This window comes from Meles meles, chromosome 6, assembly GCF_922984935.1.
Source record: "Meles meles chromosome 6, mMelMel3.1 paternal haplotype, whole genome shotgun sequence".
In the NCBI taxonomy this organism is placed as follows: Eukaryota; Metazoa; Chordata; class Mammalia; order Carnivora; family Mustelidae; genus Meles; species Meles meles.
In genome coordinates, this window is record NC_060071.1 from 148,580,214 (window position 1) to 148,595,231 (window position 15,018).

At 59.4% G+C, this 15,018-nt stretch overlaps 1 protein-coding gene across 1 annotated transcript in view; it reads left to right on the plus strand.

Annotated features, from left to right (window-relative positions):
- Positions 1–15,018, plus strand: part of TECPR2 (tectonin beta-propeller repeat containing 2) — a 96,428-nt gene extending 81,410 nt beyond the window's left edge. The window contains exons 18-20 of the mRNA XM_046008759.1: positions 12,182–12,323; positions 12,768–12,917; positions 13,197–15,018. Coding sequence (XP_045864715.1) covers positions 12,182–12,323; positions 12,768–12,917; positions 13,197–13,348 — 444 coding nt within the window. The 3' untranslated portion in view covers positions 13,349–15,018. The remainder of the gene's footprint in view (positions 1–12,181; positions 12,324–12,767; positions 12,918–13,196) is intronic.

Here is a 15,018-nt window from a genome sequence, read left to right on the forward strand (position 1 = left end):
CCTCGCTATCCAACCTGCTTGTATGTCTGGTAGTTTGTAAGGTCTCTCTGTTCCCAGTGTTTCCAGAAGAGACAGTGACACGCCTCGAGGAGGGCCTGTTTTAGCGTCTGTGCTGACAGGCCTCCCAGCCTGGAGTTTGTGTCCTGCTGCCCCACTGGCTATCTGCTTCCTGCCTCTACCCTCCTGTTTTCTCCATTTGCCCTCTCAGGGATTCCTGCTTCTGTCCGGAGGACTTCCTAACCGGCGGCCTCCACTGTTCTTCCCTCTCCCGTTTTCTCCTCTTTGGCTCTTGTCCTACTTCCTAAAAGACACTCTCAGCTTCTTCCTGCCCTCCATCGTTGGATGACTTTGTGGGCCTCTTTTAGTTCCCGCAAGTCCCTGTTGCTCTCCCACCGTCAAGCCTCCTTGTGTCCCCGCCCTCCAGGGTGTTTCTGAAGTTTCTTCCGTGGGGTCTCCATGCTTGTTCTCTGTGTCTGTCTCATCCTCTCCGTGGCAGACGCTGGCCTCAGGCATTGGCAGTCTTGGTTCTGAGAGTGGGGCACATCGCCGGGAGGAGCTTTGCCCGGGGCTCCCTGCGTGGTGGCTGGCTGGGCTGTGTTGCTGGGCTCCCTGCATACAGTCAGTTGCTTTCGGCCTTCTGGCCCCACTAGGGCCTTTCCTGCTCCCCAACGCCTTGCCGCTTCCTCAGGTGGCCGCCTGCCCCTCTCACTCTCCTAGCACAGAGGAGGTTGGAGCCTGTGTGAGCTCCTGTTCTCACTATGTGTCGTGGAGGGAGTGAGAAGGGAGGTATGTATGGGCTCCTGTTCACACTGTGTTTCCGGAGGGAGTGAGAAGGGAGGTGTGAGCGCCTGTTCACACTGTGTTGTGGGCTCCTGTTCACACTGTGTGTCGCAGAGGGAGTGAGAAGGGAGGTGTGGGCTCCTGTTCACACTATGTGTCGCAGAGGGAGTGAGAAGGGAGGTGTGAGCGCCTGTTCATACTGTGTTCCGGATGGAGTGAGAAGGGAGGTGTGAGCTCCTGTTCATACTGTGTTCCGGATGGAGTGAGAAGGGAGGTGTGAGCTCCTGTTCACACTGTGTCGCAGAGGGAGTGAGAAGGGAGGTGTGGGCTCCTGTTCTCACTGTGTGTCGTGGAGGGAGTGAGAAGGGAGGTGTGCATTCACTCTACTGACCTGGCCCAGGAGGCTGTGGGGTTTAAGCTGAGCCCCTCGTGCTGAGAACCTGGGTGGAGGCCACCTTGTTTCAACTCCACACTCTACGGTCCGGCCCTCGGGGGATGCCCACAGCCCCCCCGCCATGCTCCTTCAGCCCTCAGAAATCGGGGTGGTGGTTAGGGTGGGTGCAGCAGCCAGCCAGCGGAACTGCAGGGCCGGGCCTGCCTGTGAGCGGCCACCAGGAGGTCAGCTGTCAGACGCCCAGGGGCCGGTGCCGCCGGGTAATGCCTGCAGGCTCCCGGCGTCCTTGCAGCACGGAGCCCCAGTGCGGACCCCGGCCCAGGCGTCGGGCTGGCGTCAGGGACAGGGTCTCTGACAGTGGACAGAGGAGTGGCCGCAGTTGGCTTTGCCAGCCCCGACTGAGGAAGACGAGAACACGACAGCGGCCCAGGAAAGCTGCCTCTGCGCGTGCTGTTCAGCACTTCACCTGCTCTCAGCAGATCAACTCCCGGCGTCCCCGTCACACTTGAGACCAGACGCAGAGCTGTCCGAGATCGCTGGAGCCAGTGCGGGAGTGACAGGGGACAGGGTGTCTGGCTTTGCTGTCAGCTGACCAGGGAAAGAAGTGGGGGAGCCTTTCTCCCGTGCAGAGCCGCAGACCCGGCCTCTGGGAGCTCCGCTCCGCTGGGCCAGCGGTTCGCAAACATTCTTCGCAGCGGAGCTCGCTCTTCAGGTAACAGCTCACCCTTCAGCCTGATGCATTCAGCGTGTCCCAGCAGAGCTGTTTGGGCGGCGCTGGCCAGGAGGCCGTCACCGCAGCCGTGGGGCGGCTCATAGAGCCAGCGCTCCACGGGCCTCCGGTGGAAAACCTGGCCTTGGTCTCCGGCAGCGAGGCCAGAGGACACGGCCCGGCAGGCAGAGTCGGCTGTGACCCAGCATCAGAACACGGAAGCCCAGAGTCAGGAGCCTGGCGGGTCCTCTGACTCACGCTCAGAACAAGGACATGGAGCCCGAGGAGGAGGGCACCTGCCCGGGGACACACGCTGAGTGGGAAGACAAGACAGCAGGGTCCGCGCATCGGAACCTCGGCCCTCATTCCCCCTGACCGTCTGCTGGTGCCTTCGATGCAGGCCTGTTAATACCCACATCTGCTGCTCCAGCCTCAGAGATTCGAAGGAAGACACCAGAAGCAGGAAGGGGATCTGCAACAGGGGGACACAGAAAACCTAAAAGGACCACACAGAGGCCCGAGCATACGGGAACGCGGGGCCACAGACAAAGGGCCCGCAAACCGCACGCCGGAGGCCCTCACGGCGGCAGCTTCCGGCAGTCAGCGCACACCGAGGAAGAGTGCCGTCACGTGTGGCACAAGTGCGAGGTGGGTTGACGAGTCAGTAATGAGAGATACCGGAGGGAGCCTCCTGGGAGTGGTGGGGAAGAGTCTGGAAGGTGGTGCCATAGGGCTGGTCCCTGGCCCTGCCCGGTGTCTCCTGTGGTGATGTGGGTGCGGGCGCCACCACTTTGCTGGCTCTCTGTGTTCCTGAAATGTTCCCGCTGAATTTTGTCCCGGTGCACGTGAGCCCGTACCTAAATGATCTGTCCAGACAAACACTTCCGTAAAATGTTCAGTATTTTTTTTTCTTTTGCCCTGGGTATATTTGCATTCTGGCTAAGGGGTGTGTGCTCATGCGTGTGAGTGTGTGTGTACGTGTGTGCACACACTTCTTAGGGTGAAAACGTCACCTGCTGGAAGTTGGGAGAACTCTGATCTGAGCCCCCAGAGCCCTGAGCTCCAGGCTTAGCTCTGCTGCGGGCCCTCACCATCAGCGCCAGATTCATCGCTTTCCTCATCCGGAATTTGAGGGAGTCCGTTTAGCTGGTCTGCTGGGTCCCTTCCAGCCCAAAATCGTTTGAGCAACAGAAAAGTCAGAGATTTTGTTAGTAAGAAGTGCTGTTTCCATGGAACCTGGAGTCAGCCGTATTGCCCTCTCTCTCACTGGGGGCAACCTTCATCACCGTCTAGTTCCAGAACATGTTCGTCGGGTTTCAAGAAATCGCTCTGCCCATAGTGGCCACCCCCCAGCCCCCTCCCCCAGGCCCCTAGCAACCACAAATTTGCTTTTTCTCTGTACCCATCGTCCTCTTGACATTTCCTATAAAGGGACTGCTATGCTAGGTGTCCTTTTGCGATGGGCTCCTTCTCAGAGCATTGAGTGTTCAAGGTGTGTTCGTGTTTTTCTGTATCAGTTCTTCCGCTGAATGGTACCCACTGTGGACAGACCACATGTCACCCAGCCACTCGACAGCTGATGAACGTTCGGGTCACTTCGGCTTTCTGGCTGTCGTGAAGACTGTTGCTGTGAACACTTGTGTGGGTGCTGTTTGAACATCCGACCCAGCTCTTCGGGCTTTATCTAGGAGTGAGATTTCGGGGTCATGCAGTCATTCTGTGTCTAACCTTTTGAGGTTAAACTGCCTTTTTCCCACGGTGGCTGCAGCGCGTCAAGTAGGAGGATTCCCATTTCTCCACATCCTCTCCACTTGTTATTTCCCGTTTTCCTTTTCCTAGTCCTAGTTGGTACGGAACGGTACTGCGTGGTTTTGATTCACATCTCCCTAATGACTAATGATGTCGATCATCTTTTCGTGGTCTTGTTGGCCGTTCGTATGTCTTCTTTAGAGAAATGTCTGTTCAAGTCCTTTGCCTGTTTTTTAAATGGTTCGTTTATGTTTGTGTTGGTTCTAAGAGTTCTTTATTTATTTTGGACACTAGACCCTTATTAGATACGTGGCTTGCAGATATCTTCTCACATCGTGTAGGCTGTCTTTACGGTGTTCTTTGATACACAGAAGTTCTTCATTTTGGCGAAGTCCAGTTTATCTCTCCTCTTTATTGTTCATGTGTTTTGTATCATACCTAAGACACTGTTGCCAGATTTAGCTCTTTCATTTTTGATTCATTTCCAGATGATTTTGTATACGGTGTGAGGTAAGGGTCCGACCTCACTCTCTCACACGTGTGCTCTCTAATTGTGCCAGCACCACTTGTCGAAAACACTGCTCTTTTCCCACTGAATGATCTTGGCAATCGTCTCGATCTTGGCAGTCACTTGACTGTATGGATTTTTTCCTTAACTCTCAGTTCCATTCCATTGATTTCTATGTCTGTCCATGGGCCAGTACCACACTGTTTGAACACTGTAACTTCATAATAGTTTTGAAATCAGGAAGTATGAGTCTTCCAAATTTTTCTTTTTTAAGATTGTTTTGGCTACTCGGAGTCCCTTGCAATTCCATATGAATTTTAGGATTTACCTTTCCATTTCTGTTGAAATGAGCTGGGATTTTGATAGAGCTTGCATTAAAACCTGTAGACTGCTTTGGGAAGTATTGTCTTGCCTACTTCTTGACAGAAGGGCAGAGCGGTTTCTCAAAAGGTAACCTATAGAGGGGCACCTGGGTGGCTCAGGTGGTTGACTGACTCTTGATTTTGGCTCAACTCATGACCCTCAAGGTCGTGAGATTGAGCCCTACATCGGACTCCGCACTCAGCTCAGTCTCCTTCTCCCCCTCCCTCTGTTCTTCCCCCTCCGTGCTCTTTCTCTCAAATAAATAAATAAAATCTTTACCAAAAAAGGGGGAGGCAACCCACAGGTAATCGGAACAGAATTGCCTGAGCTGTTTGTTTTATGAAAAGGTCATGTCTGGGCCCTAGCCCCGAAGTCTGATGCAGAAAGGCTGACTCAAGCCCAGGAATGTGCCATTTGTTCATTCATTCATTCATTCCTTAATACAAAGTTTTACTTAAGTTCCGGTCGGTTACCGTACAGTGTTCTAATGGTCCGAGGTGTGCACTGTACTGATTCGGCCCTCGCACACGTGTCCCGGGGCTGCTCACACGCGTGCTCCTTGAGCCCCATTCCCCGCCTCCCCTCGGTCTGTTCTGTTGTAGTCACGGGTCTGTTTCTGGGCTCCTCTCTCTTTTTTTCCATGTGCTCATCTGTCTTGTTTCTTAAATTCCACACATGAGTGAAGTCATACAGCATTTGTCTTTCTCTGACGGACTGATTTCACTTAGCATGGAGCCCTCCGGCTCCCTCCTCAAATGGCAAGATTTCATTCTTTTTTTTAACGGCTAAATAATAAGGAGTGTGCCATTTTGATAAGTTCCCCACACAGATCCTGGGGACTTAAGGTTTAGGAACCACTGGACCTGCTCTCGCTCACCTTCCCTCTGGAGGGGCTTGGGTTCAGCAAAAACAAGCTTCCTCGTTTGAAAGCGGCCTGTGCGATGCGTCGTCTTCGCAGCCTGCTCCCTGTTCACCCCCACCTCGGTGTTTGCTTTTCCACCGGTGGTCAGCGTGTCGGGACTTCTCCAGTGGCCATTTGGGAAGCCCCGTGTCTTGGACCATGTTCAAGCCCTCAGAGTGGTGACAGAGGGCGAGTGACATTGATGGAACCTTTGCTGCCTTGTCTCCCCAAGGAGGTGCCTGTCTGTCCATCCGGCCTCCAACTTGACCCTTTTCTCACAGAGGCCAAGGCGCCGTGCCCTCAAGTCAGCCAAGAAGCCTCTTGTACGTCGCGTCTTGTTTCTTACCATCTGCCCTCAGGGACCTCCTCCAAGCTCTCCCTCCCCGAACGCCTTCAGCCTCAGAGCCCTGGGCCCAGTGGACCTTCCCGCACTGTACGAGGAGGCAGGCCTTGTGCAGTGGCGCCTGCCCTTCCCACTCCAGCCACCTGGCCCGGCGTCTGGCCCCAGGGCCCTCGCCGGCTCCTTCCCGTGCCTCACGCCCCCTGACGCGCTCTTCCTGCCGTCCTGGCCTCGCGCTGACGCACACCGTATGTTCTCAGAGCGCCTCACGCTGGCCTTCCCTGTTGGAGTCTTCTCTTTCTTTGTGGGACTTCGTGATTAACGATGTGTCTCTCACCAGACTTTATACCAGCGTCAAGAAGATTGATTCCTGGCACCTCGCACCGGGCCTGGCCCACGGCAGGTGCTCAGGTAAAGCTCTGTCGGCTGGGCCGGCGACCCGGCAGTTGGTAGGAGCGTGGTGAGGCACAGGGGGTGGGCAGGTGCGTGCCGACGGGGACGACAGGTAGATGGGTGGGTCGGTGGCTGAAGTCCCGGCTGAGAGGCTGGCAAGCGCCAGTCAGTGAGTTTCCAGAACCTCCATTCTCTCCGCTTCAACAGACATTCCTCAGGGCCTACTGTTTGGTTGTCATTTGGGAAACAAAGGTCACTAAGACACAGTGTGTTGTTGGGACCATGACCCTGGTGTCCCAGAGACTGGCGGGAGCTTGTGGGGCTGGTACCAGCGCTTGGTGCCTGATGGCTCTTCTGCGCGGTCTCCTCCCTCCCTGCGACAAGGCCGCGCTCCAGGGAAGTCCTCCACTCCTCCAGGGTAGGACTGGGCGCAGGCCCTGAGCCTGCCCCCGACCCGGGCTTTGCCACCCTTTCCCCTGCCTTCCCCTCCTGGTTTGTTGTCTTTTCGCTCTTAACCCTTCTCAATCTGGTCACAAGGCCCCAGGCCACTGCCGGTCTGCCCAGGTCTCTGGGGACTGCTAGTGACCTCATTTTGTATTCCTCCTGACCTCTGAGTCACACTCAACTCCCATGTCCAGTCCTTCCTGCTTGCCACTGTTTCGTTACTGTCCCATCGGTTACAGGTGTTTCCATGCCTCTGCCCCAGAATGACGGCATCACAAATGCCAGGGACTGGGCCCTCCGGAGAGCACCTGAGGCGAGGCCCAGGTCTGTCTTCCAGAAAGCCCTGAGTGACTGGGGGAGAGCCCCTGTTGGAATCACAGCTGTGGCGGCCTGGGGAAGGGCTTTGTATACGGCGAACTGAGCCAAAAGCAGAACACAAAATGACATAAGCCAAATTTTTTTTTTAATAAAGAGCTTGCCATAGGAAAAAAGCTAAAAATAAATCAAAGTATTAACAGTCAGTGTCCTCAAAATCACTTTTTACAATTCCTTCTGATTTCGTTGTTCATGTTTCTCTAACGAGCCTATGGGAGTGTAGGGCCCAGGGGCTGGGATTTTGTGGTGCTCACTAGCAAGCGGCTGGGACCCTGAGTCATGCCCACTTTGTCCAGAAGCCTCTGGTGTGCTCGGTTTGACCTGCTCAGGCTCACTTAGCCCCAGACTGTGGTGTCCTCTCTCACAGCCACGCAGCCGGTAGACCTGAGCTCCCCACGCTCAGCCAGGAGCTCTCGGGTGCCCTCCCGGCGGCCCAGGGAGATAGACAGCCTTAGGGGTGGGTGACGTAGGTGAGGGGGATTGAGAGGCACAAACTTCCATTTGTGAAATAATGAAGTCACGGATGTGGGAAGTACAGCACGGGGGATAGAGTCAGCGGCGCTGTCAGGACGCTGCTTGGTGACAGGTGGCGACCCGCTTCCCGCGGGAGCCCTGGGGGAACGTGCGGAATGGTTGAGCCGCTGTGGTGTGCGCCTGAAACGGATACAGCACCGGATGGTGATTCTCCTGCGATTTAAAAAGTTGAAACAGTAGTCCACGAACAAAAGAACAAATCCAAAGTGACCATTACCAGAGAAAGTCTGAGGTTACCCAGTAAATCCGGCAAAGGTCCAGGGAGGCGGCTGCTGAACTGGGGGACAAGCCCTTGCCGTGAGTGAGCGCGTGGCGGGGCCCACTCCGGCTCATGGTGCGCGGGCTCCCGCCGGGAGTCACCCTGACACCTGCTAGCACCGTCTGCTCCAGAGAAACAGGAAGTCAGTTGCTTTTAGCTGTGGCGGTTTTCCCGGTTTCTGGCCCGAGGACGTGTCCAGCCCCACTGGTCTGGCCGGCCCTCGGGTGCTCACTCGCGACTCTGCGGGGTGCCTGAGCCCCGCCGGCTGACGGGCCGTGTCGGCTGCCCACCTCCCAGCTGCCAACTTTGCGGCCATTCGTTTCCGTCTTCTGGGAAGGGCATCGGTGTATCTCACTAGAGGCCTCTCCCTGTCTTCGCACTCTGACTCAGCAGCCGCTGTGCTCACGTGTCTGTTTATCAGCCCGCCTGTGCAGGGGAAGGCCCAGATAAGCAGCAGCCCTGCCCCGGCGTGGCGTGGCTGGCACCTTGCAGGCCCGCCCGGAGATGGTCCATGCCACCCCTGGGCCGCGCCATCTCTGTCTCGCCAGGATTCAGAGCGGGTCTCTCCGAGGCCTGTCCTCCCAACAGCCAGTATTATGTCGCGTTGCTCCTGTTTTCACAACCGTCTAGTGGCTTCTCGCCTCACTCAGCACAGTCTGCTTCTTCCCTCCGCCGTGGCCCTCGTGCCCTCTGACCTCTCTCCACTCTGTCTCTGGTCACCGGGCTCCAGCCACCCTGTGTCCTTCCTGCTTCCAAACCTGCACCTGTCTGTGGGTTCTGCGACCCCCCACCCGGCCATCCACCCCTCCTGTGCCGAGGCTCTCCTAGCGCCCCCTTACCCAGCCCTCCCAGTGGCGTGAAAGCTCCCGGGGGCCGGGGTGTGTGGTTTGTTTGCAGTGAGGTTTCCCGGTGCCTAGCACAGGCCCAGTGCACCGCGGGTGCTCCTCGTCCAGCAGGTGATTGCGTGACCCCCGGTGGGAGTGTTCGGGAGGCAGTGGGTCCCAGAGCTCCGGCAGCCTGAGCCCCCTGTGGGGGTGGCAGGGTGTTCCGTGGGACCCAGTCTGGGAGATGCTGCGGGGTGAGCCGCTTCAGAAGGACACTCTGCTCTTCCTCTTCCAGTGCGCCGTTTCCGGCCTCCCTGGGCGCTTGCATTTGGACCAGCTGTGCCCCTCTGTCCTCCGAGACTGGGCCTGCGGCCCTCCCTCTCCCCGAGGTCTCCCCTGGGCTGTCCCGGGGCAGGCCTCCAGCTGCTGGGGCGGGCCACTGCCCGTTTCAGAGGCCTCCGTGCCGCCGCCTCTGTCGGAGTGAGGTTCACGTCCTGCGTGGGGTGTGGAGAGCAGGCAGGGTGGTAACCGGGTGCACAGCCAGGCTCGTGTTCAGGTTCCAGATCTGTGCTCAGAGTGTGAAAACCCAGCAAGCTGTACGCTTGGGATTTGTGTGCTTTTTTGGATGCATGTGAGCCTTCGATGAAAAGCGAGTGGGGTAAGCAGGAGTGCCCTTGGATTCTGGTACACCTAGCAGCCCTCAGAGCTGGAGCAGGGCCAGGCGCTCTGTGGCTTTGTGTGTGGTCCCGCGGGATCCAGCCCCAGGCCCACAGCCCTGGCTGCCCAGCGGACAGGGGAGATGGCGGGGGGCTCCCTCGGAGCTCACCAGTGCACCTGCAGCCTGGTGCTGGGGAGTGACTCGGGGTTTTATAGGCTACTCTGGTTTTATATTGGTGACTGTTGTCCCGGGTCGTGCCAAGCCTCAGCGACGTCTCAGCGGCCTGGTCCTCCACAGGGACTGGTTTGGCAGCATGGTCACGAAAAGCTTGTAGAACCAATTGCACAACCCATCCCCCCATATGCGTGCTCCCCACTGAGCCTCCCATGCTGGCCCCTCGTCCCCGAGCTGCTGTGTGTCCCTCAGGCTGCCTCCTCTCTGGATATCCACTGTCACGGGGCTGTCCCCCCGTCACGGTGCTCCTTTTATTTCTTGATAGCACCTGTCCTCCCCTGAAACCAGCCTTCAAAAACCTTATGATTCTTGCCTGACCGATCCCATCCCCCGCAGCCCAGTCTGCCCAACTCTCCCAGGCTCCCCGGGCCTCGTGTCTGCAGGCCTGATGCGCTGAGCCAGGGTGCCCTCGCCTGTGGCCGCGGGACTCAGGACGGATGCCGGTTCTCTCTCGAAACGCCACAGGTGGACAGATGGCCCCTGCTGCGAGGCTGGGAGCGTGTGGCCGCTCATGTGCCCGTGAGCTCCATATAAGGGAGAGATTTGGAGCAGCCAGAGGCGGGCCCCGGTCGGGAGGGGAGGCGGGAAGCTCCCGGCGTCCGGAAGCATGCTGGCAGCAGCTGCGGGTCTCCCCCGCTCCGAAAGCACTGGAGGCTGTTTGCAGGGCCGTGCAGCAGGCAAGGCAGATGCCGGGGGCCCAGTGGTGGGTGACGACGCAGTGCGAGGAACCTCCGTCCGGACGGTGGCTGCTGTCCTCTGTGTGCCCTGGTCTCCCGTCAGCTGAGCCACTGGGCACCCGCTGGCCCCCCTGCTCAGAGGCTGGCTCATCCGTTCGTGAATCAGGCGGGTGGGAAGCCCCTGCCCCGAGTGGCCTGTAGTGAGACCCGGAGCCCCTGGCCCCCTTGATGGGACAGAGGGAGCACGGAGAGCCCCTCTGCCCACGTGCCCTGAGGGGTCTGGTGGCTGGCCTGGAGGTTGTGTGATGTCCGCTGGAGGATGTCTGATGTCTGTGACAACAGGAAGCCCCTCATGTGGATGTGTCTTGAGCATGAGGCATGGAGAGGGACCGCGTCCACCACAGCCGGGGGTGGGGGGCGGGAGGGGAGAAGCACAGAGCCGCATGTCGGCGCTGAGCGCCCGCCCGGGACTGCTTTGGGTCCAGTTGAGGCAGCCCGGGAAGGCAGGGCCCACCAAGGGGAAATGCACAGCGTCGGTCGGTCGGGGGAGGACAGCCAGCCCCCCGAGCTCGGTGCTCCGCAGCACTGCCGGTGACAGGGCTGGGACTGTACACATGGCTCTGTCCTCATGGGCAGGGAGGCGTCCGGCTAAGGGGTGGGCAGCCCTGGATGAACCAGAACAGGTCAGTGGGTGGCACACAGGACACTGAAGGGGCTCCCCCTTGTCCTATGAAAAGTGGACAAGGGACCAGGAGGTGTAGAACATGGGAATGTAGACCCAGGCTGACCGGGGAGTAGGGCAGGGCAGCTGGCATTGTGCCCACTCGGGGACGGGAAGCCAACCCAGCAGGGGATGTCACTGCCCAAGGGGACATGCTGGAGGGCAGCTCAAGCCAAGAGGTGTCTTCCTGTTGGGTGGCAGGACCCAGGCCGGGTGGGTGGCTCCGGATGGGCCCTTACAAGCATGTGCCTGCAGAAGAGACAGTGGGAGTTAGTGATGCCCTTGTTCTCAGCTGACCTTGCTCATGAGGCCACCAAGGGCCAGGCCTGTGCCTGGTGGGCAGAGTCACTGGCCTTCTGGCCTGCCAGGCCCCACTTGCTGCTGTGCACGCAGGGCGCTCTCGTGGTCAGCCTCGCTCTCGCCCTGTCCCGCCTGCATGAAAAGCAGAGTGGAAGCTCGGGCTCCTTCCCGCACCCCTGTCGCAGTCCCGTGACAGTGGATTTTATTTGTATAGTTGTTTTAGACGTTTGCTTACTCACTTTAGGGAGGGAGGGAGAACGGGAGCACGCAGGGAGTAGGCGAAGCAGAGGGAGAGGCTGTCCTAAGCACACTGCACTGAGCACGGAGCCTGATGCGGGGCTCGATCTCACGACCCTGCGGTCACGACCTGACCCAGAATCAAGAGTCAGGTGTTTAAGCAACTGCACCACCTAGGCACCCCATTTCTATACTTTTTTAAATTAAACTTTTTATCTTGGAAAAACTTCAGGCCAACAGAAACCCTGCAGGTATATTTCAACAAAGTCCCGTAGACCCTTCGTCCAGATTCAGCCCCTGGTAATGCCGCGCTGTGTTTGCTTTCTCTCCGCACGGAGCTGTGAGCCTGGGGCCGTGCGCTTATGCGTGCGGGGACCTCCGAGGCCCGGGTTTCCCCAGAGCCCGCCGTCCCTCATGCGGCCTCACCTGCCGTCGGGCAGAGGCATGGACAGTGGCCACACCAGCCTCTTCTGTTGCTGCCCATGGCCACCACCTCCCCGTCCCAGGGCAGGACCCCGTGTGCACCTCTGGCGTCCTCCTGCCCTCTGGCCTGTCCCTGCCTCTCTGTCCCTCAGGACACGCTGCTGCTGACGCGCTGGGCGGTCCCTCCTTCTGGGTTCGCCTGACGCAGCAGGGATGGCGTCTGTCCATGTGAGGTCCTCTCCGCCTCCCGCTGCACCTCCTGCCCTGTGTCAGGCTCCAAATCTTCTGTCCCTGCTCTCTCCAAAAATGACATGCCCCACCACCTCCTTCCTTAAGGAAAGTCTCTTCCTGCTCGCAGCCCGCGGGGGTCACATTGGTCAGCGTCCACTGTAGTCCCAACGACCAGATGCTGTGGGCGCTCGACAGCAGGTGGAACGTGCACGTCCGGGCCGGCATCACCGAAGAGATGCCCGTGGGGACCGACTGGGAGCACGTGCCAGGTGGGAACCCGAGCTGCCCCTCACGCGGGCACCTGCTCTGTCCAGCAGCGCGGCCTCCACAGGACAGGCCTGGCCTTTGCACTCGGGGTTTCGTTTCCTTTCTGCTGTCCCACTGAGACAGGTGCCAGCAAGGATCTGACCGAACGCCCTTTGTCGGAGGGAGTAGCCCCGTTCCCTTGGAGTTTCGTGTGGGCTGGTTGCTTCCAGACCTCCTGGGCCCTGGTGTGCCCCGGCCTTGGGCTCTTGGCGGCTTTGCTGGCTCTGCCCAGTGGGGCGTCCTTTCTCTCGGCCACCACTCTGAGCCCAGCAGTGCAGGACACTGTCCGCACAGAGCGCCCTGGTCGACGGGACCCAGTGGTGGGAGGGAGCAACCTCACGGGAGAGGGCGGTCTGGCCTCAGACTGAGGGGGGCTCGGGACAGACGGACACCTTGTTGGCGTGCAGGGCTACAGGCCTGTCAGCTGGCACTAAGCACCAGGACCGTGTGGGCCCGCTGCCCCAACGGTGACCTTGCCCGACGGTACGGCATCACCGACAAGAACCCCGCGGGAGACTACTGGAAGAAAATTCCCGGCAACGTGACGTGTTTCACAGGCAAGTGCTGGGCTCCGTGGGTTTGGGGCTCCCGTGGCCGAGGTCAGTGGGGGCTCCACAAGAGGCTGCTCCCACGGGGCTCGCTCTCCCAAGAGCCAAGGGTCACACCTGAGGGAGGGCACCCAGCCGCCTGCTGGCCAGAGCTGGGCCACCCACTTTAGAGCTGAGGGAACTGAGGCACAGATTGGGGGTGGCGGGACGGGGAGCCGGCCGACTGCACCTGCGCCCGCCGCCCCGGCGGGTGACTCACGAGCGTGCGGCTGCCTCTCGTCCCTGCAGTGACCTCGTCAGATGAGCTGTGGGCCGTGGGCCCCCCCGGCTACCTCCTCCAGCGGCTGACGAGGACTTTCAGCCACTCACACGGGGCCGCGAGCAGCCATGCCACCACCCCCCACCCCGAGGACCTGGAGGACGAGTGGGAGGTCATCTGACGGAGCCTCGGGCCGGGCGCTCAGGACGGAGGAGGCCGAGACCGGGGGTGGACACGGTGGTTTTGGAGTCGCAGGCTCTTGGCCACACCTCGTCGGCTCCTGTCCAGACATGTCGGGCCAGCTTGGACCGCCCACACTTGCTTTCATCCATGTTTGTTTCCGTCTTGTTCCAGAACCCACAGCCTCAGCCAAGTGATCCGGAGCCCTTGCCGGCGCGGCCGTGCCTCCGAGCTCCTGCCGAGGCCGCCTCCAAGCGTGGCCGCGCCGGCCTCCTCCCGGCCTTGCCAGGCCCACCGCAGGCATGAGCCGGGGAGCCTGAGGTCAGCACACTCCCACCGCTGAGGGGGTCCCACTCAGCTTCACGGTCGCCACAGGGACGTGAGTTCTAGCACATTCCATGCTGGACACCCCGGCTGGGAAACCCAGGCCACGTCAGAGAGGTGGGGCGCTGGTCTGTGCCAGCACACAGCGCGTGTGCGCACACGCACACACACACACACACACACCCCACCCTTGCCCTCCTGGCCCGCTCACAGGGCACGGCACGCGCACTTCCTGGAGAACACACTTTAGCCAAAACAATACAGGCCAGTGGAGGACACGGAATAGAAAAGGTGCACGTGCTTCCAAGGCAGCCATGGCCCCGGGAGGCGCAGCGGGCCGTGGGGAAGCTGAGCCCCGGGAGCTCCCTGAGCACGCTCGTCGCGGTGCTGTGCAGTGCTCTGGCGGCCGGCGTGGAGCCCAGAAGCGTCCTCGCAGGATGAGTCTACTAATTATTATTGCCTTTCTGTTTGTTGTATTACAAACCTGCATAAGATACCTCACTCGAAATCAGCTCTTATAAATTTAGAGGAGAAATGTATTCCCTGAAACCGGCGGAAGGCCTTTCGTTCCTCTGCGTGGTTTGCCCTGGGCCTGCCTGGTCCTCTGCCGCAGCTTCCCCGAGCCCGGGCACCCCTTCTGGGGCCGTCGTGGGACCTGCCGACTGGCTCCGAGCGGGAGCAGCACCGTCACCGGGCTCTCGTGGACGCCTCCCGGGAGTTCCAACGGGGCCTGCAGTGGCCTCGCCAGACCTCAGTCCTTGGGGTCCTCGCGGGCATCTGGGCCATGGGCTCGGCAGCCCCACCACGGGTCCGCCCCGGGGTCAGCGCCCCCCATCCCGCCGGCGGCTCCCAAGCAGGACTCCAGCCTCGCCGCTTTTTTTAGTCCGCCTTTGGCCTGGGGCCCAGTTACTCGATGCCTGTTTTCTCCTAAGCAAGGGTGTCCGGAAGCCCCCAGGCCACAGCTGAAGAGCGACCAGATGTGTTCTCTGACGGGACCTGGCCAGCCGCGAAGATGGGGCGTTCCCGGTCTAAACGAGGACAAGAGTCTGAGATCCCAGATCCTACTTCACACTCCACTTTTGTAGAATCCTTGTCTTCGGAGTTCGGTGACGGCAGAGGCCAGCCCAGGCTGGCTGCGGCCCCTCTCTGTGTATGTTGTGCCTTGCCCGGCCCCCCTCAGATGGCAGAGTTCCCCTAAACCCACGGGACTTTCGTGCAATTAAACAGGAGTCTAGCTGGATACTTCTGAACTACCGTTAGCTTCAGTGCTTTGTATGGTTTTTCCTTCTGGTTTTAATTTTTGTTGTGCTTTGAGACAGTGCAATAAACTAGACTTTTTCAAACCTG